This window comes from Bubalus kerabau, chromosome 18, assembly GCF_029407905.1.
Source record: "Bubalus kerabau isolate K-KA32 ecotype Philippines breed swamp buffalo chromosome 18, PCC_UOA_SB_1v2, whole genome shotgun sequence".
NCBI classification, from domain to species: domain Eukaryota; kingdom Metazoa; phylum Chordata; class Mammalia; order Artiodactyla; family Bovidae; genus Bubalus; species Bubalus kerabau.
Genome location: NC_073641.1, coordinates 40,092,226 through 40,108,072, shown reverse-complemented (window position 1 = coordinate 40,108,072; position 15,847 = coordinate 40,092,226). Strand labels below are relative to the sequence as shown.

General features: G+C 45.3%; 1 protein-coding gene across 2 annotated transcripts in view; it reads right to left on the bottom strand.

Annotated features, from left to right (window-relative positions):
• Positions 1–761: 761 nt before the first annotated feature.
• The window catches only part of CAPSL (calcyphosine like), a 29,178-nt gene continuing 14,092 nt past the window's right edge, over positions 762–15,847 (bottom strand). Inside the window, exons 2-7 of one of the 2 annotated variants that reach the window (XM_055554733.1) lie at positions 9,778–9,914; positions 6,257–6,434; positions 5,813–6,022; positions 1,454–1,474; positions 1,267–1,337; positions 992–1,113 (exon numbers count right to left, since the gene is read on the bottom strand). In XM_055554733.1, the coding sequence (XP_055410708.1) occupies positions 1,107–1,113; positions 1,267–1,337; positions 1,454–1,474; positions 5,813–6,022; positions 6,257–6,434; positions 9,778–9,914 (624 nt within the window). In that variant the 3' untranslated portion in view covers positions 992–1,106. Of the gene's footprint in view, positions 1,114–1,266; positions 1,338–1,453; positions 1,475–5,812; positions 6,023–6,256; positions 6,435–9,777; positions 9,915–15,847 lie in introns of both variants that reach the window. The other variant, XM_055554732.1, reaches the window with a different exon arrangement.

Genomic DNA, 15,847 nt, shown 5'->3' with positions numbered 1-15,847 from the left:
AGCCTCTCCTGAGGAGATGCTCACACATCAACAACATGAAGCCAGAGCTTAGACCTGAGAGCAGGAGACTCTGAGCCACAAAGTGTCAGGATGGAAACTCTGCTTTGGGGCGTGCCTATGGTCCTTGTCTATGCATCACTCTGTCTTTTTGTGCTGGTGGGAACTTCAGCGTAACGGGCCCACAGCAGGGAGGGGAGAGAGGAACATCCCACCAGATCCCTGATGTGATGTGCCCATTCACAGGGTGAGATGTCCCACATAAATCCTGAGAGCACAGCCCAGTCACAGAATTTAGCCACAGGAACTGCCCTGACTCTACTGCTCAAGGAAAATGTGTCTAGTCTCACATCAGCCTTTAAAATGACCCCAAAATGTCATTTTAAATCTATTGGCCAAACTGAGGCTTACTGAAACCACAAGTAGAGAAACTCAAGTTTTGAAACTTGGAACTTTGAAACTTGAAACTCTATGAAAATAGAGGCAAATGTGGAGTCTTCTTCTGATCCCCAGATTGGTACTGAGACTCATGAAGATTTACCATCAGTCTTAAAAATAGATAAATTCTTCAATCCAGAAATGGACCATCTAATGGGAGGTGGAAAAACACTCTGGGTGCCTGGGTGGGATTATAATATTCGAAATTTTATTAATAGCGAAGGAAGAAATCTAATTTTTTTTAGCCTGGCTCTAGGAGACTTATGGACCTTATTTTAACTGATATATATTTTAGAACTAAGGAAAGAGCCTCAGAGAAGTGACAGTTAAATACTTAATATCTTTATTTCTTCTGTCCTAGAAAATGCAGTGTATGTAAACACCTAAGAAACCCTGGAATGAATATGAACTCAGTGCTGATCCTGGTTTTGAGCTGATGTTTAATCATTTGGAGCCACATGGCAGCCGTTACAGTCCCCTGTTCCCAGGTCATACATTCAGAGCTTCCAGGCGGTTCGCATCATGACGATGAAATACACATCAGTGTCAATGGACGCGCTCACCCCAGCATAGTAGTTCATGAACTCCTCAGGGGTCACCTGCAGTGTAAAAGTCAGGAAAAAAAAACAACACAAAGCTTTGCTTCTCACCATTTCAGTTGAGGCACATCTCTAGAACCTGTAAATGGGAGGGAAATTTCAGTCAAGTAGAGTTCTTAGTGACACCACTGAGGAATAGATCTAGAAAAAGAGAAAAATGAGATTGAGAATGGCCATGAGGGAGTGGCCAATGAGAATAAAGGAAGAAAGTCTCGAAAATTTCCAAACCAACCTAAATGGAAAGTGAGATGCAGGTCTCGTCTTCCTATAAGAGCAGAAGACCATCTGTCCAGGTAAGTGAGACTGAAACTCAAGAATAAGAAACATGTGTTCTTTAACTGCAGTGAATACCATCTTTCTGGGACATGTCAGAAATACCACCCTCATGTTCTTGTGTCAAGACAAGGCATGCTTTTTACCTTTAAAAATGGAGCTCCATCCTACAGAAAAGGAAAGAGATTTCTTCTTAAATACTCCTTGGCTTCATGCTTTTTTAAGATACATATGATTTATTTCAGGCACAGAGTTAAGTTCTAAAAGATCCCCCCATTCCATCCCCACTTGGGTTCTCTATCTTTGCATGCCTGTTTCAACTGATATGTTTACTTATGCTAAGATTTTACTTTCCTTTCTTTTAAGAGAGAAGAAATGCAGTTACCAATGTATTTTTAAATAGGTCCATGTGACGAGTGCACTCTAATTCAACTGTATTAACAGACACAATTAGTTGACTCAGGGAAATAATTGTTTTTTGGTTTAATCTCTATGACCAGTGAATTTAGCCCCAAGTACAGACCAGCTTATATGGGAGGACACAGACACAGTAATGATGGTTGTCTGGGAAAGTTATCACTTTTCCAGTTAGCCCTCAAATTTCAGTGTCATGAGGGATTGAAAACATCACAAAAAGTGAAATCTGTAAATAATTCAAAACCCCTTTCTAGTCCCTAACAGCAAACTCTTCTCTCACCAAGTCTCGGGGAACATTCTTATCTCTTCCAAGTGTTAGGTAGTTAGAATAGGAAACAGGAGTCCGGAATGGTGGTGGCTGAAAGACACGGAAGGGAAAAGCCCGCAAAAACAGAACAAAGGAAGATCAAGGAAGGTCTGAGGACCTGAGTGAGGACCTCAGGTAGAACAAACAGCACTCCTGGCTAGCCCAGTTTACATAGGGCAGGCCCAGTGGGGAGGAAAAAAACATTAAAAAAGGAGCCAAAGGGCTCACTCTCCCGCGCACTGTCTCTCCCGTGCGCTGGCGTGCTCCTCCACTCTCTTCTCTTTGCATCTTTGGGTCCGCATGCCCTCACACCTCGAGGATGGATTCTCCTGCTATCTTCTAAATAAAATAGAGCTGTAACGATGATTTGTCTAAGAGCTATAACATGGTTTGTCCAAGACCTGAGAGCTGTGACGTACCGAGGGCTTTAATGTCCATCGCTCTAAATCTTTGTTGTGACGAGACAGAACCGAGGAGCATACACACTCGCCTGACACAAGAATCGTGAGTTGACTGACCCACTTGCATTTTGTGCTGAAATTATAAGGGAACAGAGAAAAAAGTCATAGGATCCATCCTTGTCTCCTTCTCTTCTTCCCTTCTCTCTCTTCCTCCTGCCTCTCTGCTCCCACCCCACCCCATAAAAGAGTAAAAAGCAGTAAGAAGAAAGACGAATGGAGCTAGTAACTGAGCTGTGCCTATCAATGCCTGGAAGTAGAAATAAAGAATACATGTACAAGAGCTTTTGTTAAAAATTATAGAGTACCATTAATGTGCTCCTTTCTTGAGTTTTTTTATTTCTGGCCTGCTTTGCATTCCCCAGTTCTCCAGCTTTCAGCTCCATCTGGAGTTCCTTTATAGCAACAGCTCTTTGTTCATTTAAAATGTGACTCAATTTAGAAAAGTCTGAATCATGCATCAGGTTTAAGAAATATTTTCATTACTCCCTGGAATATCCCTGGAAAGTCCTTGGCACATCTGGGCGATAATAAGTGCTCAATAAATACTATTCAGATTTATGATTATGCTAAGTGAAGTTTCTGTGCATAATATGTGCATGTGTGCATGCTAAGTCACTTCAGTCATGTCCAATTCTTTGTGACCCTGTGACTGTAGCCCACCAGGCTCCTCTCTCCATGGGATTCTCCAGGCAAGAATACTGGAGTGAGTAGATTGCCGTTTCCTCCTCCAGGATGTGCATAATGTATTTAGTCATTAAATCAGGCACTTCTGAATCTTTGAGAGGCAAAGATCTCGAATACCGATGTGAATAAGAGTCATTTGGGACACTTGTTAAAACTATAAATCCTTGTGTTCACCTCCCCCCCCCCTTTAAAAACAATCAGATTCTTCAGTTCTTCAGGGCTGCCAGCAACCTGCATGAATAATTCATTCCCTGAATGATGAGCACTCAGAGAGCTGAGAGTTTATGCAGAGTCTGTGAAATTCAGGTGACATCAAATGCTATAACCGCTAAAAACCCCAATAACCCTTACTTTGAGTATTTGAGAACCTACTGTGGCTTGTGAAGATAAATGTCAGAAGAAACGGGGTGGGAACTTGAAATCAGCTGAATCACAACAACTGGCTATTCTGACTTGGGTTAGAGAAAAGGGCAGCTGAGGTTTCCCCTGGCAAAGGGGAGGAACCACCTGCAGAAGGGGGGTAGATACAGGCTGGGACCCTGCATCAAGATGGGCTAATTTGGGGAAATGACAGTTGACTATTTTTCCACTGCCATCTCAGAGATCAAAGGCCAGCCTCAGGGGAAGAAAACACGGTTCTGCTGTTTCTGACCCCACGCATTTGACTGCCCAACAGAATCTAGGCTCCTTTTAAAAATCTACTTCTGCAATCACTTTAGGCTAAAATGGAGGATATTTCTCTGCCCCTGGCAGGAAAATGTCAGCAGAAATGACATAAAGATCTCCCTCCCCTTGGTCATAGGGCTCACCATGAAGTTTCACAGAAAAAAAAAAAAAAAATGGGGGCGGGGGGAATTCCCTTTAGGACAGGAAGGCTTGTTTCCTCTCCCTATCTCCAGCATCTCCGCTTCCAGCCCACTGCCACATTAAGCCTTCCTGTGTGGCAAAAAGGTCAGGAGTCACTGTCCCCGGGGTCCTGCTGCCCCAGCCACACAGGGAACTCCCTTCCCCATCACCTTAAACCTTCAGGGCATTTCAGAGCAGAACTGATCCTGGGTCAAAAATCCCATTTCTGGATGTTGATAAAAGACAGATGACATTCTGTCTTGGACTTCCCTGGTGGCTCAGATGGTAAAGAAAGAAAGAAAGATTAGTCACTTAATCATGTCCAGCTGTTTGTGACCCCATGGACTGTAGCCTGCAAGGCTCCTCTTTCCATGGGATTCTTCAGGCAAGAATACTGGAGTGGAGTGGATTGCCATTCCCTACTCCAGCAGATGGCAAAGACTATGCCTGCAATGCAGAAAATCCGGATTCCAACCCTGGGTTGGGAAGATCCCCTGGAGAAGTGAATGGCACCAACTCTAATATTCTTGCCTGGAGAATCCCAAGGACAAAGGAGCCTAGTGGGTTACAGCCCATGGATTCGCAAAGAGTCAGACATGACGAATGGCTACCACTTTCAGTTTTCTTTCATTCTGTCAGGGGAGTGTGTAATTTCCTTGGGTCTGTCTCGTCACAACAATTTGAAGCAACAGACGTCAAAGCCTTCGGTGCATCACAGCTCCCAGACAGTGTTATAGCTCCATGTTACAGCTCAGTTTTATTTAGAAAATAAAGAAAAAATATGTCCTCAAGGTGTGAGGGCATGCCAACCCAAAAGACGCAAAGAGGGGAGAGAGAGAGAGAGAGAGAGAGAGAGAGAGAGAGTGCAAGCGCGCATGCGTGCGTGCAGGAGAGAAAGACCCCCGACCCTTTGGCTCCTCTTTTTATATGTTTTTTTCCTCCCCTTGGGCCTGCCCTATGTAAATTGGGCTAGCCAAGAGCACTGTTTGTTCTACCTGAGGTCCTCACTCCGGTCCTCGGACCTTCCTTTGTACTATTTTCGTGGGCTTTTCCCTTTCTTGTCTTTTACCCACCACCATTCTGGACTCCTGTTTCCTATTCTAGCCACCTAACAATTCCATCTCAGTTTAAATACAGTTATGGAAACAGTATTCCTTATCCTACCAGGCAACATGTTTTGTCACTTGAAGACACGAGTTATTGGAAATGGGTGGTTGCTTTTGTCCTTAAGTTCACTGGAGTTTAGAAATGTAAGTTCATCTCAAAGCCCACCAAAGATTAAATCAGAGTAAATTCTGTTATCTGGCTTTCCCTTAATTAATGCTTCCCTGAAATGACATTTTCATGTAGCTAAGTGTTATGACAAACGATGCTCAGGGGTATGTGTGAAAAGGCAGGCAGCATCCCGAGATGCCCTGTGAACCATGTTCCCCAAAATTGAATTATGGTCTCATTTCGAAGTTGGATATGTATTAGCATGAAGTTTGTTGAAATTAGGCTAGCTGTGTATGGTAAATATGGCAATCAAGAAACAGAACATTTAACCAAAATGCCACAGTCTTCAGATGATGGATATTTAGCTGTATGTGGCTCCCCTACAAATATATGTCCACACACACACACATACATTTTTACTACTTTTGTTCTAAGCTTTCTAGGTAGTCACCAAGGAAACATTTTACTTCTATTTATTTTATATATATAAGGTATAAGTCTTTTTAAGGCTTGGGGCCCATTTCCCATTTATAATTACAGAAAGAAATTTCACTAGATTAAGCTCATTCACTCACCACTCCATCTTTGTCATAGGGTGAGTCAAAGTTATCCAGAAATTTCCGGAACACTTGCTCCTCCGTCCATTCACCATTCTGGTACTTTGGATGGTGTTTTGCATTGTACACCTCTCGAAGGTCTTCAATTGTTATCACACCATCTCCAGTCTTGTCTAGCTTTCTAAAAGCTTGCATAATCACCTCTTTTCTGGCTCTGGACATTGGAGGCTAGAAACATAGGGAAAAAGCCACATACACAAGTCGATGAGCTTTACTTGTATCATCTGCAGTGAAATATTTGATTCCTCTCAATGATGTGCAATTGCAATTGTTTGTGTGCCTTTAAATGATGTGCATTGTGACTGCTCCAGAAAATCCCTAAGCCTGTATTGTCTCCTCCCATCTCCTCTGTGGTGTGCTATCAGCTTCCAAAAACCAAGTCTCATGATTGGGACCACTTACTCTTAATGTGAGAAGAAACTCATTGAAGTCTATTGTTCCGTTTCCATCTTTATCGAACCTCTGGAAAAGCTCTTCTGCCTCCTCCTTTTCCATGACCACAGCATAATCATTTAAGCCTTTCACAAATTCTTTGAAATCAAGGGTACGGTTGTTATTGTCATCCATAATTCGAAACGCTCTGAAGATAATATACACATATAAAAAGGAAGAAAAAAACACAAAGAACAAGATATAAGAATAAAAATTCAAGGAGAAAGCCACTCTCAAGGTTTTTTGAAGTAAAGACAAAAGTCTTAGGTTCTTCTCTGGTGAGCTTCTTCCCAGCCCCTCAGAAAAGAAAACAAACGTTTAAAAATATACTGTCTTCTCTAATTATATGACATTCTGAAAATGTCAGAACTGTAAACGTGGTAAAAAAAAGAAAATACAGGGAAGGGGAAAGAGACTGGGGAAAGCCCAGAGATTCTGGGCAGTGATATTTCTCTGTATGACACTAGAGTGGAAGATACATGATGTGCATTTGCTAAAGCCCATAGAACCTCACAGCACCAAGAGTGAGCCTTAATGCGTACATTTTAAAAAACTATTTAGCACATCAGGGAATCCCAGGAAGGAATACAGATTGTGCTGAGAGAATTCAACTGTTTTATAAAAGTTTGAGACCATCTCACTGAAGGGGGATGGAAAGATGAAAGTGCTGACTTAAGTAACTCTGGAAATGAGTAGAGTTCCTAAGACTGAAGACAAAATGAGCTATACATAACCTCTGTACTCCAGTTGATAAAGATATTTCTCATGGAGATACAAGTTGACAATTTCCATGTTGCTATATGGGTACCCTGGATCCGAACAATTAAAGGGATGATGGGAGCTAAGCTTCTCACTGTTGGAGTGGGGATTTATAGATAAACTAGAACAGGGTGCTAGAATGATCTGATCAATAAGGATTGAGTTGGAGACATCAGTAGGAACTCACGTTTAGCTTAATATAAACATAGATGAATACATATAAAATATTTACAGATAAGTATATAGAGAGAGGGGTTAGCCTATACACCTATATCTCCTTGTTCTGTCAGTTAAGAGAATCTAGAAGTAACACCTCAGTAAGAACAAAAACATCTAGAGTCTAGATCTTGGTTTATAGTACAATTCTCCAATAAAAGGAAGTGAGCTTCTTGGAGAAATGTCTGATTCTAGAACTGGGGCAGAAAAATATGCAAGATAAGCTTGGAGCATCTTACACCAAAAAGTAAAGAAGTGCTCAAAGAATCTCTACATTGATGGAAATACATCAAATGGACACAGAAGCCAACCGAAAGACCTCCCAAGGCCAAAACTGAAACAATTTGAACAATAAAAAAGTGTTGGGTTATAACCCAAAGTATAAAATACATATATCCATGAGTTAATAATGGTTTAAATAAATGCTTGAATAAGTAGATAAATGTGGGAGAAAAGATAAATTTCTCTTGCCGAATTTCAAATAAATTATGCTCATACTCTGTCCTGAAGGAGGAAATCATGCTCCCCAGGCCCTAAGTGGGGCTCTACATAGGTACTTCCCTTTGAAGAGTCCAATATGGAGAGGTAGAGGGGAAAGCAAGTTTACAGAGGAGAAACCAGGCACTGTCTCAGCCAGGAGACCAAGATCAAGGCCAATGGTGATAAGCCATTCTGATAGTTGGAGAAGGAAATGGCAACCCACTCCAGTACTCTTGCCTGGGAAATCTCATGGACAGAGGAGCCTGGAGGGCTACAGTCCATGGGGTCACAAAGAGTCAGACACAACTGAGAGACTAAACCACCATCAGCCTCATGTTGAGAGTACGCATGCATCCTTGATTTGATGTGATGAGAATCTCACTTTACTTCTGTGGCCCCCAAAGAAACATAATCCCAGTCTAACAATAAGAAGAAAAGGGGCTAAGGGGCAGCCAACCCTTGATGAGAAATGTAGGGAAGGGCAAAACCAGTAAAAGGGAGGAGGCAGAGGACACATTCACACAGAAGGCCGAGGAGGAGACTGTGTCTGTTCACAGTAGACTAGTTCACAGCGGAAGGGCTGGTAGGGGCGTGGGGTGGAGGTGGCATAGATGGCAGGAGAGATTTAACTGAGTGGGCCAGGGAGTAGACAAGACAGTGGTTGTCATGAAGGGTCTACGCTGAGGACAAGAATGTGGCCCCAGCACGAAGGTGGAGGATGGATTGATACAATGTTAAAGGGAAATGGGCTGGTCTTCCCATTGGACCATGACAGCCTGGCCACCAGGATCCATTTGCCCACATCCTGAGCTTCTGACAGACCTGGGCTTGGTCCAAGAGCGGGGGACTGTTGAAAGTGACATTCCAGTGCTCAGTAACCTGTTGGAAAGGAAACCTCATGGCCACCAGATTGGAGGTTGGAGTTCCCCAGCATGGCACTCTGTATGTCTCTAACACACAACTTCTCACACCAGGAAGACACCCGTCCTTGTGACTCTTGGTGTCCTCAGTTCTCCATGAACCCTGGAGAAGCCTTGCTCACCCATGAAAGCCCTGAGATAGCACGATGCCCCACCCATGGCAGTCACTGGGTTTAGTCTTTGGAAATGGGTAACAGGACCCAGGACCCATTCTTAGGAGGCTTACAATCTCTTTCCACTCAGGTTTCCCAGGCCTGAGGACTAATCCCAGGATCAGAGGGTGGGGAACAGGAGCTGTTCTCCTGTGAAGCTGAGGGAATCCCTGGGTGGCAGGTGATTCCTGTGTCCCTGGAAGTGGTGGAGACACAAAATCTGCAACTGCCTCTAAATCCCTATTGATCCCTCCCTATTCTAATTCACTACCCCTCTTTTGGGGGAACTTTCAAATTTTACTCATGTCAAACGATTGATCCTAAGCCCAGTGAATACTTTAATAGCACATCCATTGCTTTCTCTGGACATACAGAGTCATTTCACAGCCTCTCCTGAACCCTACTGAGAGCTTGAGGTCAGCAGAGGCAAACCATTACATTTAGCATGGATAAACAAGGTCCTGTTGTAGACCAAAGGGAACTATATGCAAGTCTCCTGGGATAAATCAGCCCTATTGTCACTGCTTTAGGGACTGTCTCTCTCATTACCCTACTTGCTGTTGTTCAGTCGCTCAGTCCTGTCTGACTCTTTGCAACCCCGTGGGCTGCAGCATGCCAGGCTCCTTTGTCCTTCACTGCCTCCCAGAGTTTGCTCAGACTCATGTCAATTGAGTCAATGATGCCATCCAACCATCTCATCCTCTGTCACCCCCTTCTAGCTGTCTCTAATACCTGGGCATGCTTCTCCCTTCACTTTGATTTGTCCCAGTAGCTGCACTTAAGAACCAAAAATTGTCACAAGGGACCTCAGAGATCAATGCTTCCAAACTCTGCATTTTACAAAGGAGGAGCTGAGACCCAGGAGGAAGTGACTTGCCCGAGGGCCCATGGCTGGTCTCAGCCTCACTCGGCTACACTCTGCCTTTCTCCTTCATCTCCCTGCAGCCCACAGCCCGGGTCCTACCTGCCAAGCCCTTTGATGCCCGCTGAGCCCCTGGCCAGGCACTGCAGGCGAAGCCTCTCGATGGGGTCAGTGGCCACGGTGAGCTTCTTCTTGGCCTGGATGGCCATCTCTCGGTCGTGGCGTGCGGTCCCTGCCATCTGAGAGGGAATACACACTGGTCAGTGGGGCTCACGCCTCCCTGCGTGCCTCTGGCTCAGTAGGGGGACCACAGCCTTGCTGAGAAGGACATTCACAGCACACTCTCCCACCCACTTCCTGAGAACCATCTCAAACATCCCAGAATTTCCAGATTTCAGCTGCAACAACCATGTCCTGGCACATTTATTAGTGGCTTACTATCCTGAGAACGTCAGATCTCTGCAGCCTGGACAAGAGTTTTAAATATACAGCCATCCCTGTTGATGATACACTTTCATCTCTCAGAAGCTCTCTTCCCATCATACAAAAATAAGTCTCATTTCTCCAAACACTTTTTGAGTCAGTCTTACCTGCTTTATTCTTTATCTAGAATTTTCCATATTCCCTTTGACTGCAGATTTAATATTCTCCTTTTTGGTCTAAAGATTAATTTTTGATGCTTCTATCTTCATGGAGATTTTCAATATTGTGCTTTGATGATTCCTACGAGTAATGAGTATGTTTTCCTGGGTTGACTGGGCTTCCCTGGTGGATCAGTGGTAAAGAACCTGCCTGCCAATGCAGGAGACATGGGATCAATCTCTGGATCAAGAAGATCCCCTGGAGAAGGGAATGACAACCCACTCCAGTATTTTAACCTAGGAAATTCCATGGACAGAGGAGCCTGGTGGGCTACAGTGTGTGGGGTCACAAAGATTCGGACATGACTGAATGACTAAGTACACATGAATGTCTGGATTGACTGGTTAGTGTCCATTAATACCTAAGTAGGTTCTCAGGACAGAAAAAGGTAAATAGACTCTCTCTCCTGAAGAATAGCTATATCTTGTTTCTACAGTTTGCCTTTTGTGTTTTAAACATTCAGAAACAGGAGAGAGGGTGGCTGTAAGGAAGCACCCCACTTTTCAAGGCCCATGAGCAACACACTGACTGTACGGACACTGCAGGCACTGAGAATCCACGCGACCGTGGAGAAGCCACGGCGCTGGGGGCCTGGAGACCCAGGCTCCAAGCCTGACTACAACCCACTCCTGGTGAGGTCTGAGCAAATCTCAGGGGCTCCGATTCCTCCTCCTCCATTAAATGAAAAGATTATATTAAATGATCTTTAAATTCCAGCTCTGCTCCAAGAAACACTAATCTTCCTATGAGCCCACCGACCCAGTTAATTGGGGAGATTCTAGAAATTTCTTTTTCAGGGTGAGCTGTGAATAAAAGGAACAAGAGCGCTTGATGGATATGCAAAAAAAATAACATTCACGGTGCAGAAAATACTGGTGTTAACAAGGGTACGGCCCTTGACTCAAAGGCTCCCCTCTGCCCCCACCCCCCCAGGTGCTGGCACTTCCTCCTTTCATCAGCGATGATGACAATCTTGTCCTCAAGGGCTGTTCCCTCCAATACAACCCAGAAGGTCTCCCCACAGAGTTCTCAACCCGAAGGTTTGTATGTAGGGGATGAGCTGTATATGAAATATCCAGAAGAGGCAAATCCATGGACAGAACACAGATGGGTTGCTGCCGAGGCCTGGGGGGGGGCCGTGGGAGTGACTGTCTCATGGGACAGGCTTTCCTTTCGCAGTGCTGGCACTTTATGTAGGTGATAGCTGCACAACAGGGAGATTCAACCGTACATTTTTAAATGCCTGATTTTATCAGGTGTGGATTTCACCTCATTGTTTTAATACCCTATGAGCTAATTACTCCTATGATTCATATTTCCCAGATAAAGAAACTGACAAGCACAAAAATCAGGCAACTTGCCCAGCTCCCACCATCATCGTGGTTCACCGAAATTCACACACCATCAGGACTGCAGAACCCTGAAAGGTCATCCAATGCCACCCCTTCCTCTGGCGACTTGGAAACTGGAGCTTGTTGGTTAAGGAACCTGCCCCCAAATCCTGGCCAACAGTGAAACTTGGGGCTTCAGGCCAAGCAGGGCTACACCAGCTTTGTGAATACTGCAAAAGCATTTTAAAGTACAATTTGATGGCCCCCAGGCAGAGCAGAGCAGAACAGAGTCTGGGAAAACACCCCGCCTGATCTGTCTTTGCAGACATCCCTACCCAGTGACCTCACAAACAGTTACCTCCAGAATCTAAGCTGATATATCCAGGAAAAAATGACATTCTCTCCTGCCATCCAGCCTACCATGGTACTTCAAAGGCCCGTGTTAACTACCCTTTTTAATCATTTAATGACCCAGTTCATCAATAAGTAGCTAATGTTTATCATGTGATAGTTTTAAAAAGTGCAAGTGTTCGTTGCTGAGTCTATCCAACTCTTGCTCACCAGGCTACTCTGTCCATGGGATTTTCCAGGCAAGAATACTGGAGAGGGTTGCCATTTCCTTCTCGAAGGGATCTTCCTGATCCAAGGATCAAACCCAGGTCTGCTGCACTGCAGGCGGACTCTTCAACTCTCTGAACCACCAGGGAGGCACCACTGGAGCAAATTACTCCAAGAAGCAAGCCCTTGATTGAATAGCTTAGAATCGTGAACTTCGAGTACTAAACTCCTCCAGTTAGCAAGGCAGGAAACAAAATTTGCTAAGAGCTGAGGGCTTTGGAAAAAGGCAGGATGAGTCGAGTTTTGGTGAAGACCATACTCAAGCTTCTGAAGTTTGCATGAAGGTACCAGGGCAGGAGTCTGTTCCCAAACGTATGTCACCGGCATCACAGCACTGAACAAGCGTCCCTGACTCCAGACGACCCTCTCTCAGCCTGGAGAAGCCCGCGTGGGGACAACAGAGCCCATCTAGCCGAGCCTGCGCCAAGCAAGAGGCTGCCCTCCGAAGCGCGTGGCTGCAGCGCCACCTTGTGTTGGCACTGCGTCTGCGCAGGTTGCTGGGTGAGGCGCCAGTTCTGTCCGTTCGCTCAACAAACATCTAATAAGCTCTGGGCACTGGGCTAGGAGTCCAGCGGAAGTGGGAAGACAGCTGAACCAAGGGAACTCAGGAGATGCGGCTAAGCAGGCTTGGAGTGGGGCTTTCTCAGGATTTTTCAGAGGAGATGAGGGTGGTAATCACCCAGGCGAGGGTCGTGAGAATGAGAGAAGCGAGAGAGCAGTTGTCTATTTCCCAAGTGCGAAGGCCAGAGTGAGAAAAAAAAAAAAGAAGAAGAAACTATTATAACTAGAGAAACAAAAGTATTTTAGTCTGAGTGAAGACTAGGGGTGTCTGTAGCGGCGGGGGTGAGAAAGAGCCGTGGAGATCGGGCAGGGATTTGGGAAGGGAAAATTGGGAGAAAGATTAAACTGTGCAGGTGGGCAAGCATCAGATCCCCTAGAGCTTCAGACACCATGGTAGTGAGTCTGCAGTCTGTCCTGAGAGGGGCAGGAGGCCACAAGTGTTTCAAGCGAGGGAGCGGCCATTTGTACCAAAGACCCCTCTGGATAAAGTGTGGGGAATGGACAGGAAGGTGGAACAGGCTGACTGTGGGAGGTGACGCCAGGCTGGCAACAACCAGATGAGAGCTCATGCTTCCAGGAAGGCGGTGTTGGCGGTGGGGGCAGAGAATATAGAGAGATCCTTCCGAGATGGAGAATAAGCGCCCAGGGGCTGCAGAGGGAGAGGGTCCCAGGCCCCACCCAGAGCTCTCCCTTGTAGCTTCGCATCCCAAGCCCCATGGGGGCAGGCCTGGATATTTGGGGCACAGGATGAGCCTCAGCAATACGTGAACCGTGAACTTCCAGATGTTCATGATGGTTTTAGAAAAGGCAGAGGAACCAGAGATCAAATTGCCAACATCTGATGGATCATGGAAAAAGCAAGAGAGTTCCAGAAAAGCATCTATTTCTGCTTTATTGACTATGCCAAAGCTGTATTTGACTGTGTGGATCACAATAAACTGTGGAAAATTCTGAAAGAGATGGGAACACCAGACCACCTGACCTGCCTCTTGAGAAACGTGTATGCAGGGCAGGAAGCAACAGTTAGAACTGGACATGGAACAACAGACAGGTTCCAAATAGGAAAAGGAGTACTTCAAGGCTGTATATTGTCACCCTGCATTTAACTTATATGCAGAATACACACTGAGAAATGCTGGGCTGGAGGAAGCACAAGCTGGAATCAAGATTGCCGGGAGAAATATCAATAACCTCAGATATGCAGATGACACCACCCTTATGGCAGAAAGTGAAGAAGAACTAAAGAGCCTCTTGATGAAGGTGAAAGAGGAGAGTGAAAAAGTTGGCTTAAAGCTCAACATCAGAAAACTAAGATCATGGCATCCGATCCCATTACTTCATGGCAGAAAGATGGGGAAACAGTGGAAACAGTGGCTGACTTTGTTTTTCTGGGCTCCAAAATCACTGCAGGTGGTGATCGCAGCCATGAAATTAAAAGATGCTAACTCCTTGGAAAGAAAATTATGACCAGCCTAGACAGCATATTCAAAAGCAGAGACATTACTTTGCCAACAAAGGTCCATCTAGTCAAGGCTATGGTTTTTCCAGTAGTCATGTATGGATGTGAGAGTTGGACTGTGAAAAAAGCTGAGCACCGAAGAATTGATGCTTTTGAACTGTGGTGTTGGAAAATACTCTTGAGAGTCCCTTGGACTGCAAGGAGATCCAACCAGTCCATCCTAGAGGAGATAGATCAGTCCTGGGTGTTCATTGGAAGGACTGATGTTGAAGCTGAAACTCCAATACTTTGGCCACCTGATGTGAAGAGCTGACTCATTTGAAAAGACCCTGGTGCTGGGAAAGATTGAGGGCAGGAGGAGAAGGGGACGACAGAGGATGAGATGGTTGGATGGCATCATCGACTGGATGGACATGGGTTTGGGTGGACTCTGGGAGTTGGTGATGGATAGGGAGGCCTGGCGTGCCATAGTTCATGGGGTCGCAGAGTCTGAAACGACTGAGCAACTGAACTGAACTGATGAATGGAGGGACCAGCAACAAAGCCAAAGGGGACTGGCGATGGTCACCATATCTCCTGACATCAGACTGGGTTAAAGGCTCTGTCATCCCACCATCCTGAGACGCAGCTGCCTGCCACAAGCTAAGTAAGCTCCCTGCCTGCATTCCGGGAACCATTGTGGAACAGGTTACGGAAAGCTGAACATGCATGGAGGTCTGTCTCTTCATAATTCTCAGCAAGGTTCATGGAATCTCTCCTCCTGAATTCAGAGAAAAAAAAAAGCTGAAGAGAATGTTTAGGGAAGAGAGAAAAGCTCAAGTCCTGGGTTGCTCTTTATTGGGTTGTCTTTGGCGCCATCTAGTGGCATGGCAACCTCCCTCCCTGTACCGGCTCTTTCTCTCTCTTTCTCTTCCCCTCCCTCCCTCTTTCTTTCCCCTCCCTCCTCTCCTTCTCATGCCGGGTTGTGTGTACAGCTAACAACCAACAACACAGGTGGATCTAGTTACAACAGACAATGTTTGAAGGCAATAATTAGGGAAAATTGAACCATCTCTGCTGACTCCAATCTATTCAATTTACTGGTCATTACTACGTGGTAGATGGCAAAAATAACAGTGGTTCCTGAGGACGCTTCCCCATAGAAACTACTTCTCTAGAATAAATATTAGATCCCAGTGTGCAGAGTAGCCTAGCAGGTGGCTAGCATGTCCCCGTTCTGAGACTGAAAGTCTTAGTCGTGGTTTCTGCAGTAAAGACTGGGAAATCCCCAGAAAAGGTATAATGACAGGTGTGTGTCTGTGTTGTTGACATTGTGAGAGTTCCCTTGTCTAATCCATCTGAGCTTTATTCAACTAAAAAGACCTTTAACATCTCTAGCTATGTGAGCTGCTGCTAAGTCACTTCAGTCGTGTCCTACTCTGTGCGACCCCATAGATGGCAGCCCACAAGGCTCCCCTGTCCCTGGGATTCTCCAGGCAAGAACACTGGAGTGGGTTGCCATTTCCTTCTCCAATGCAGGAAAGTGAAAAGTGAAAGTGAAATAGTCAGTCGTGTCCGACTT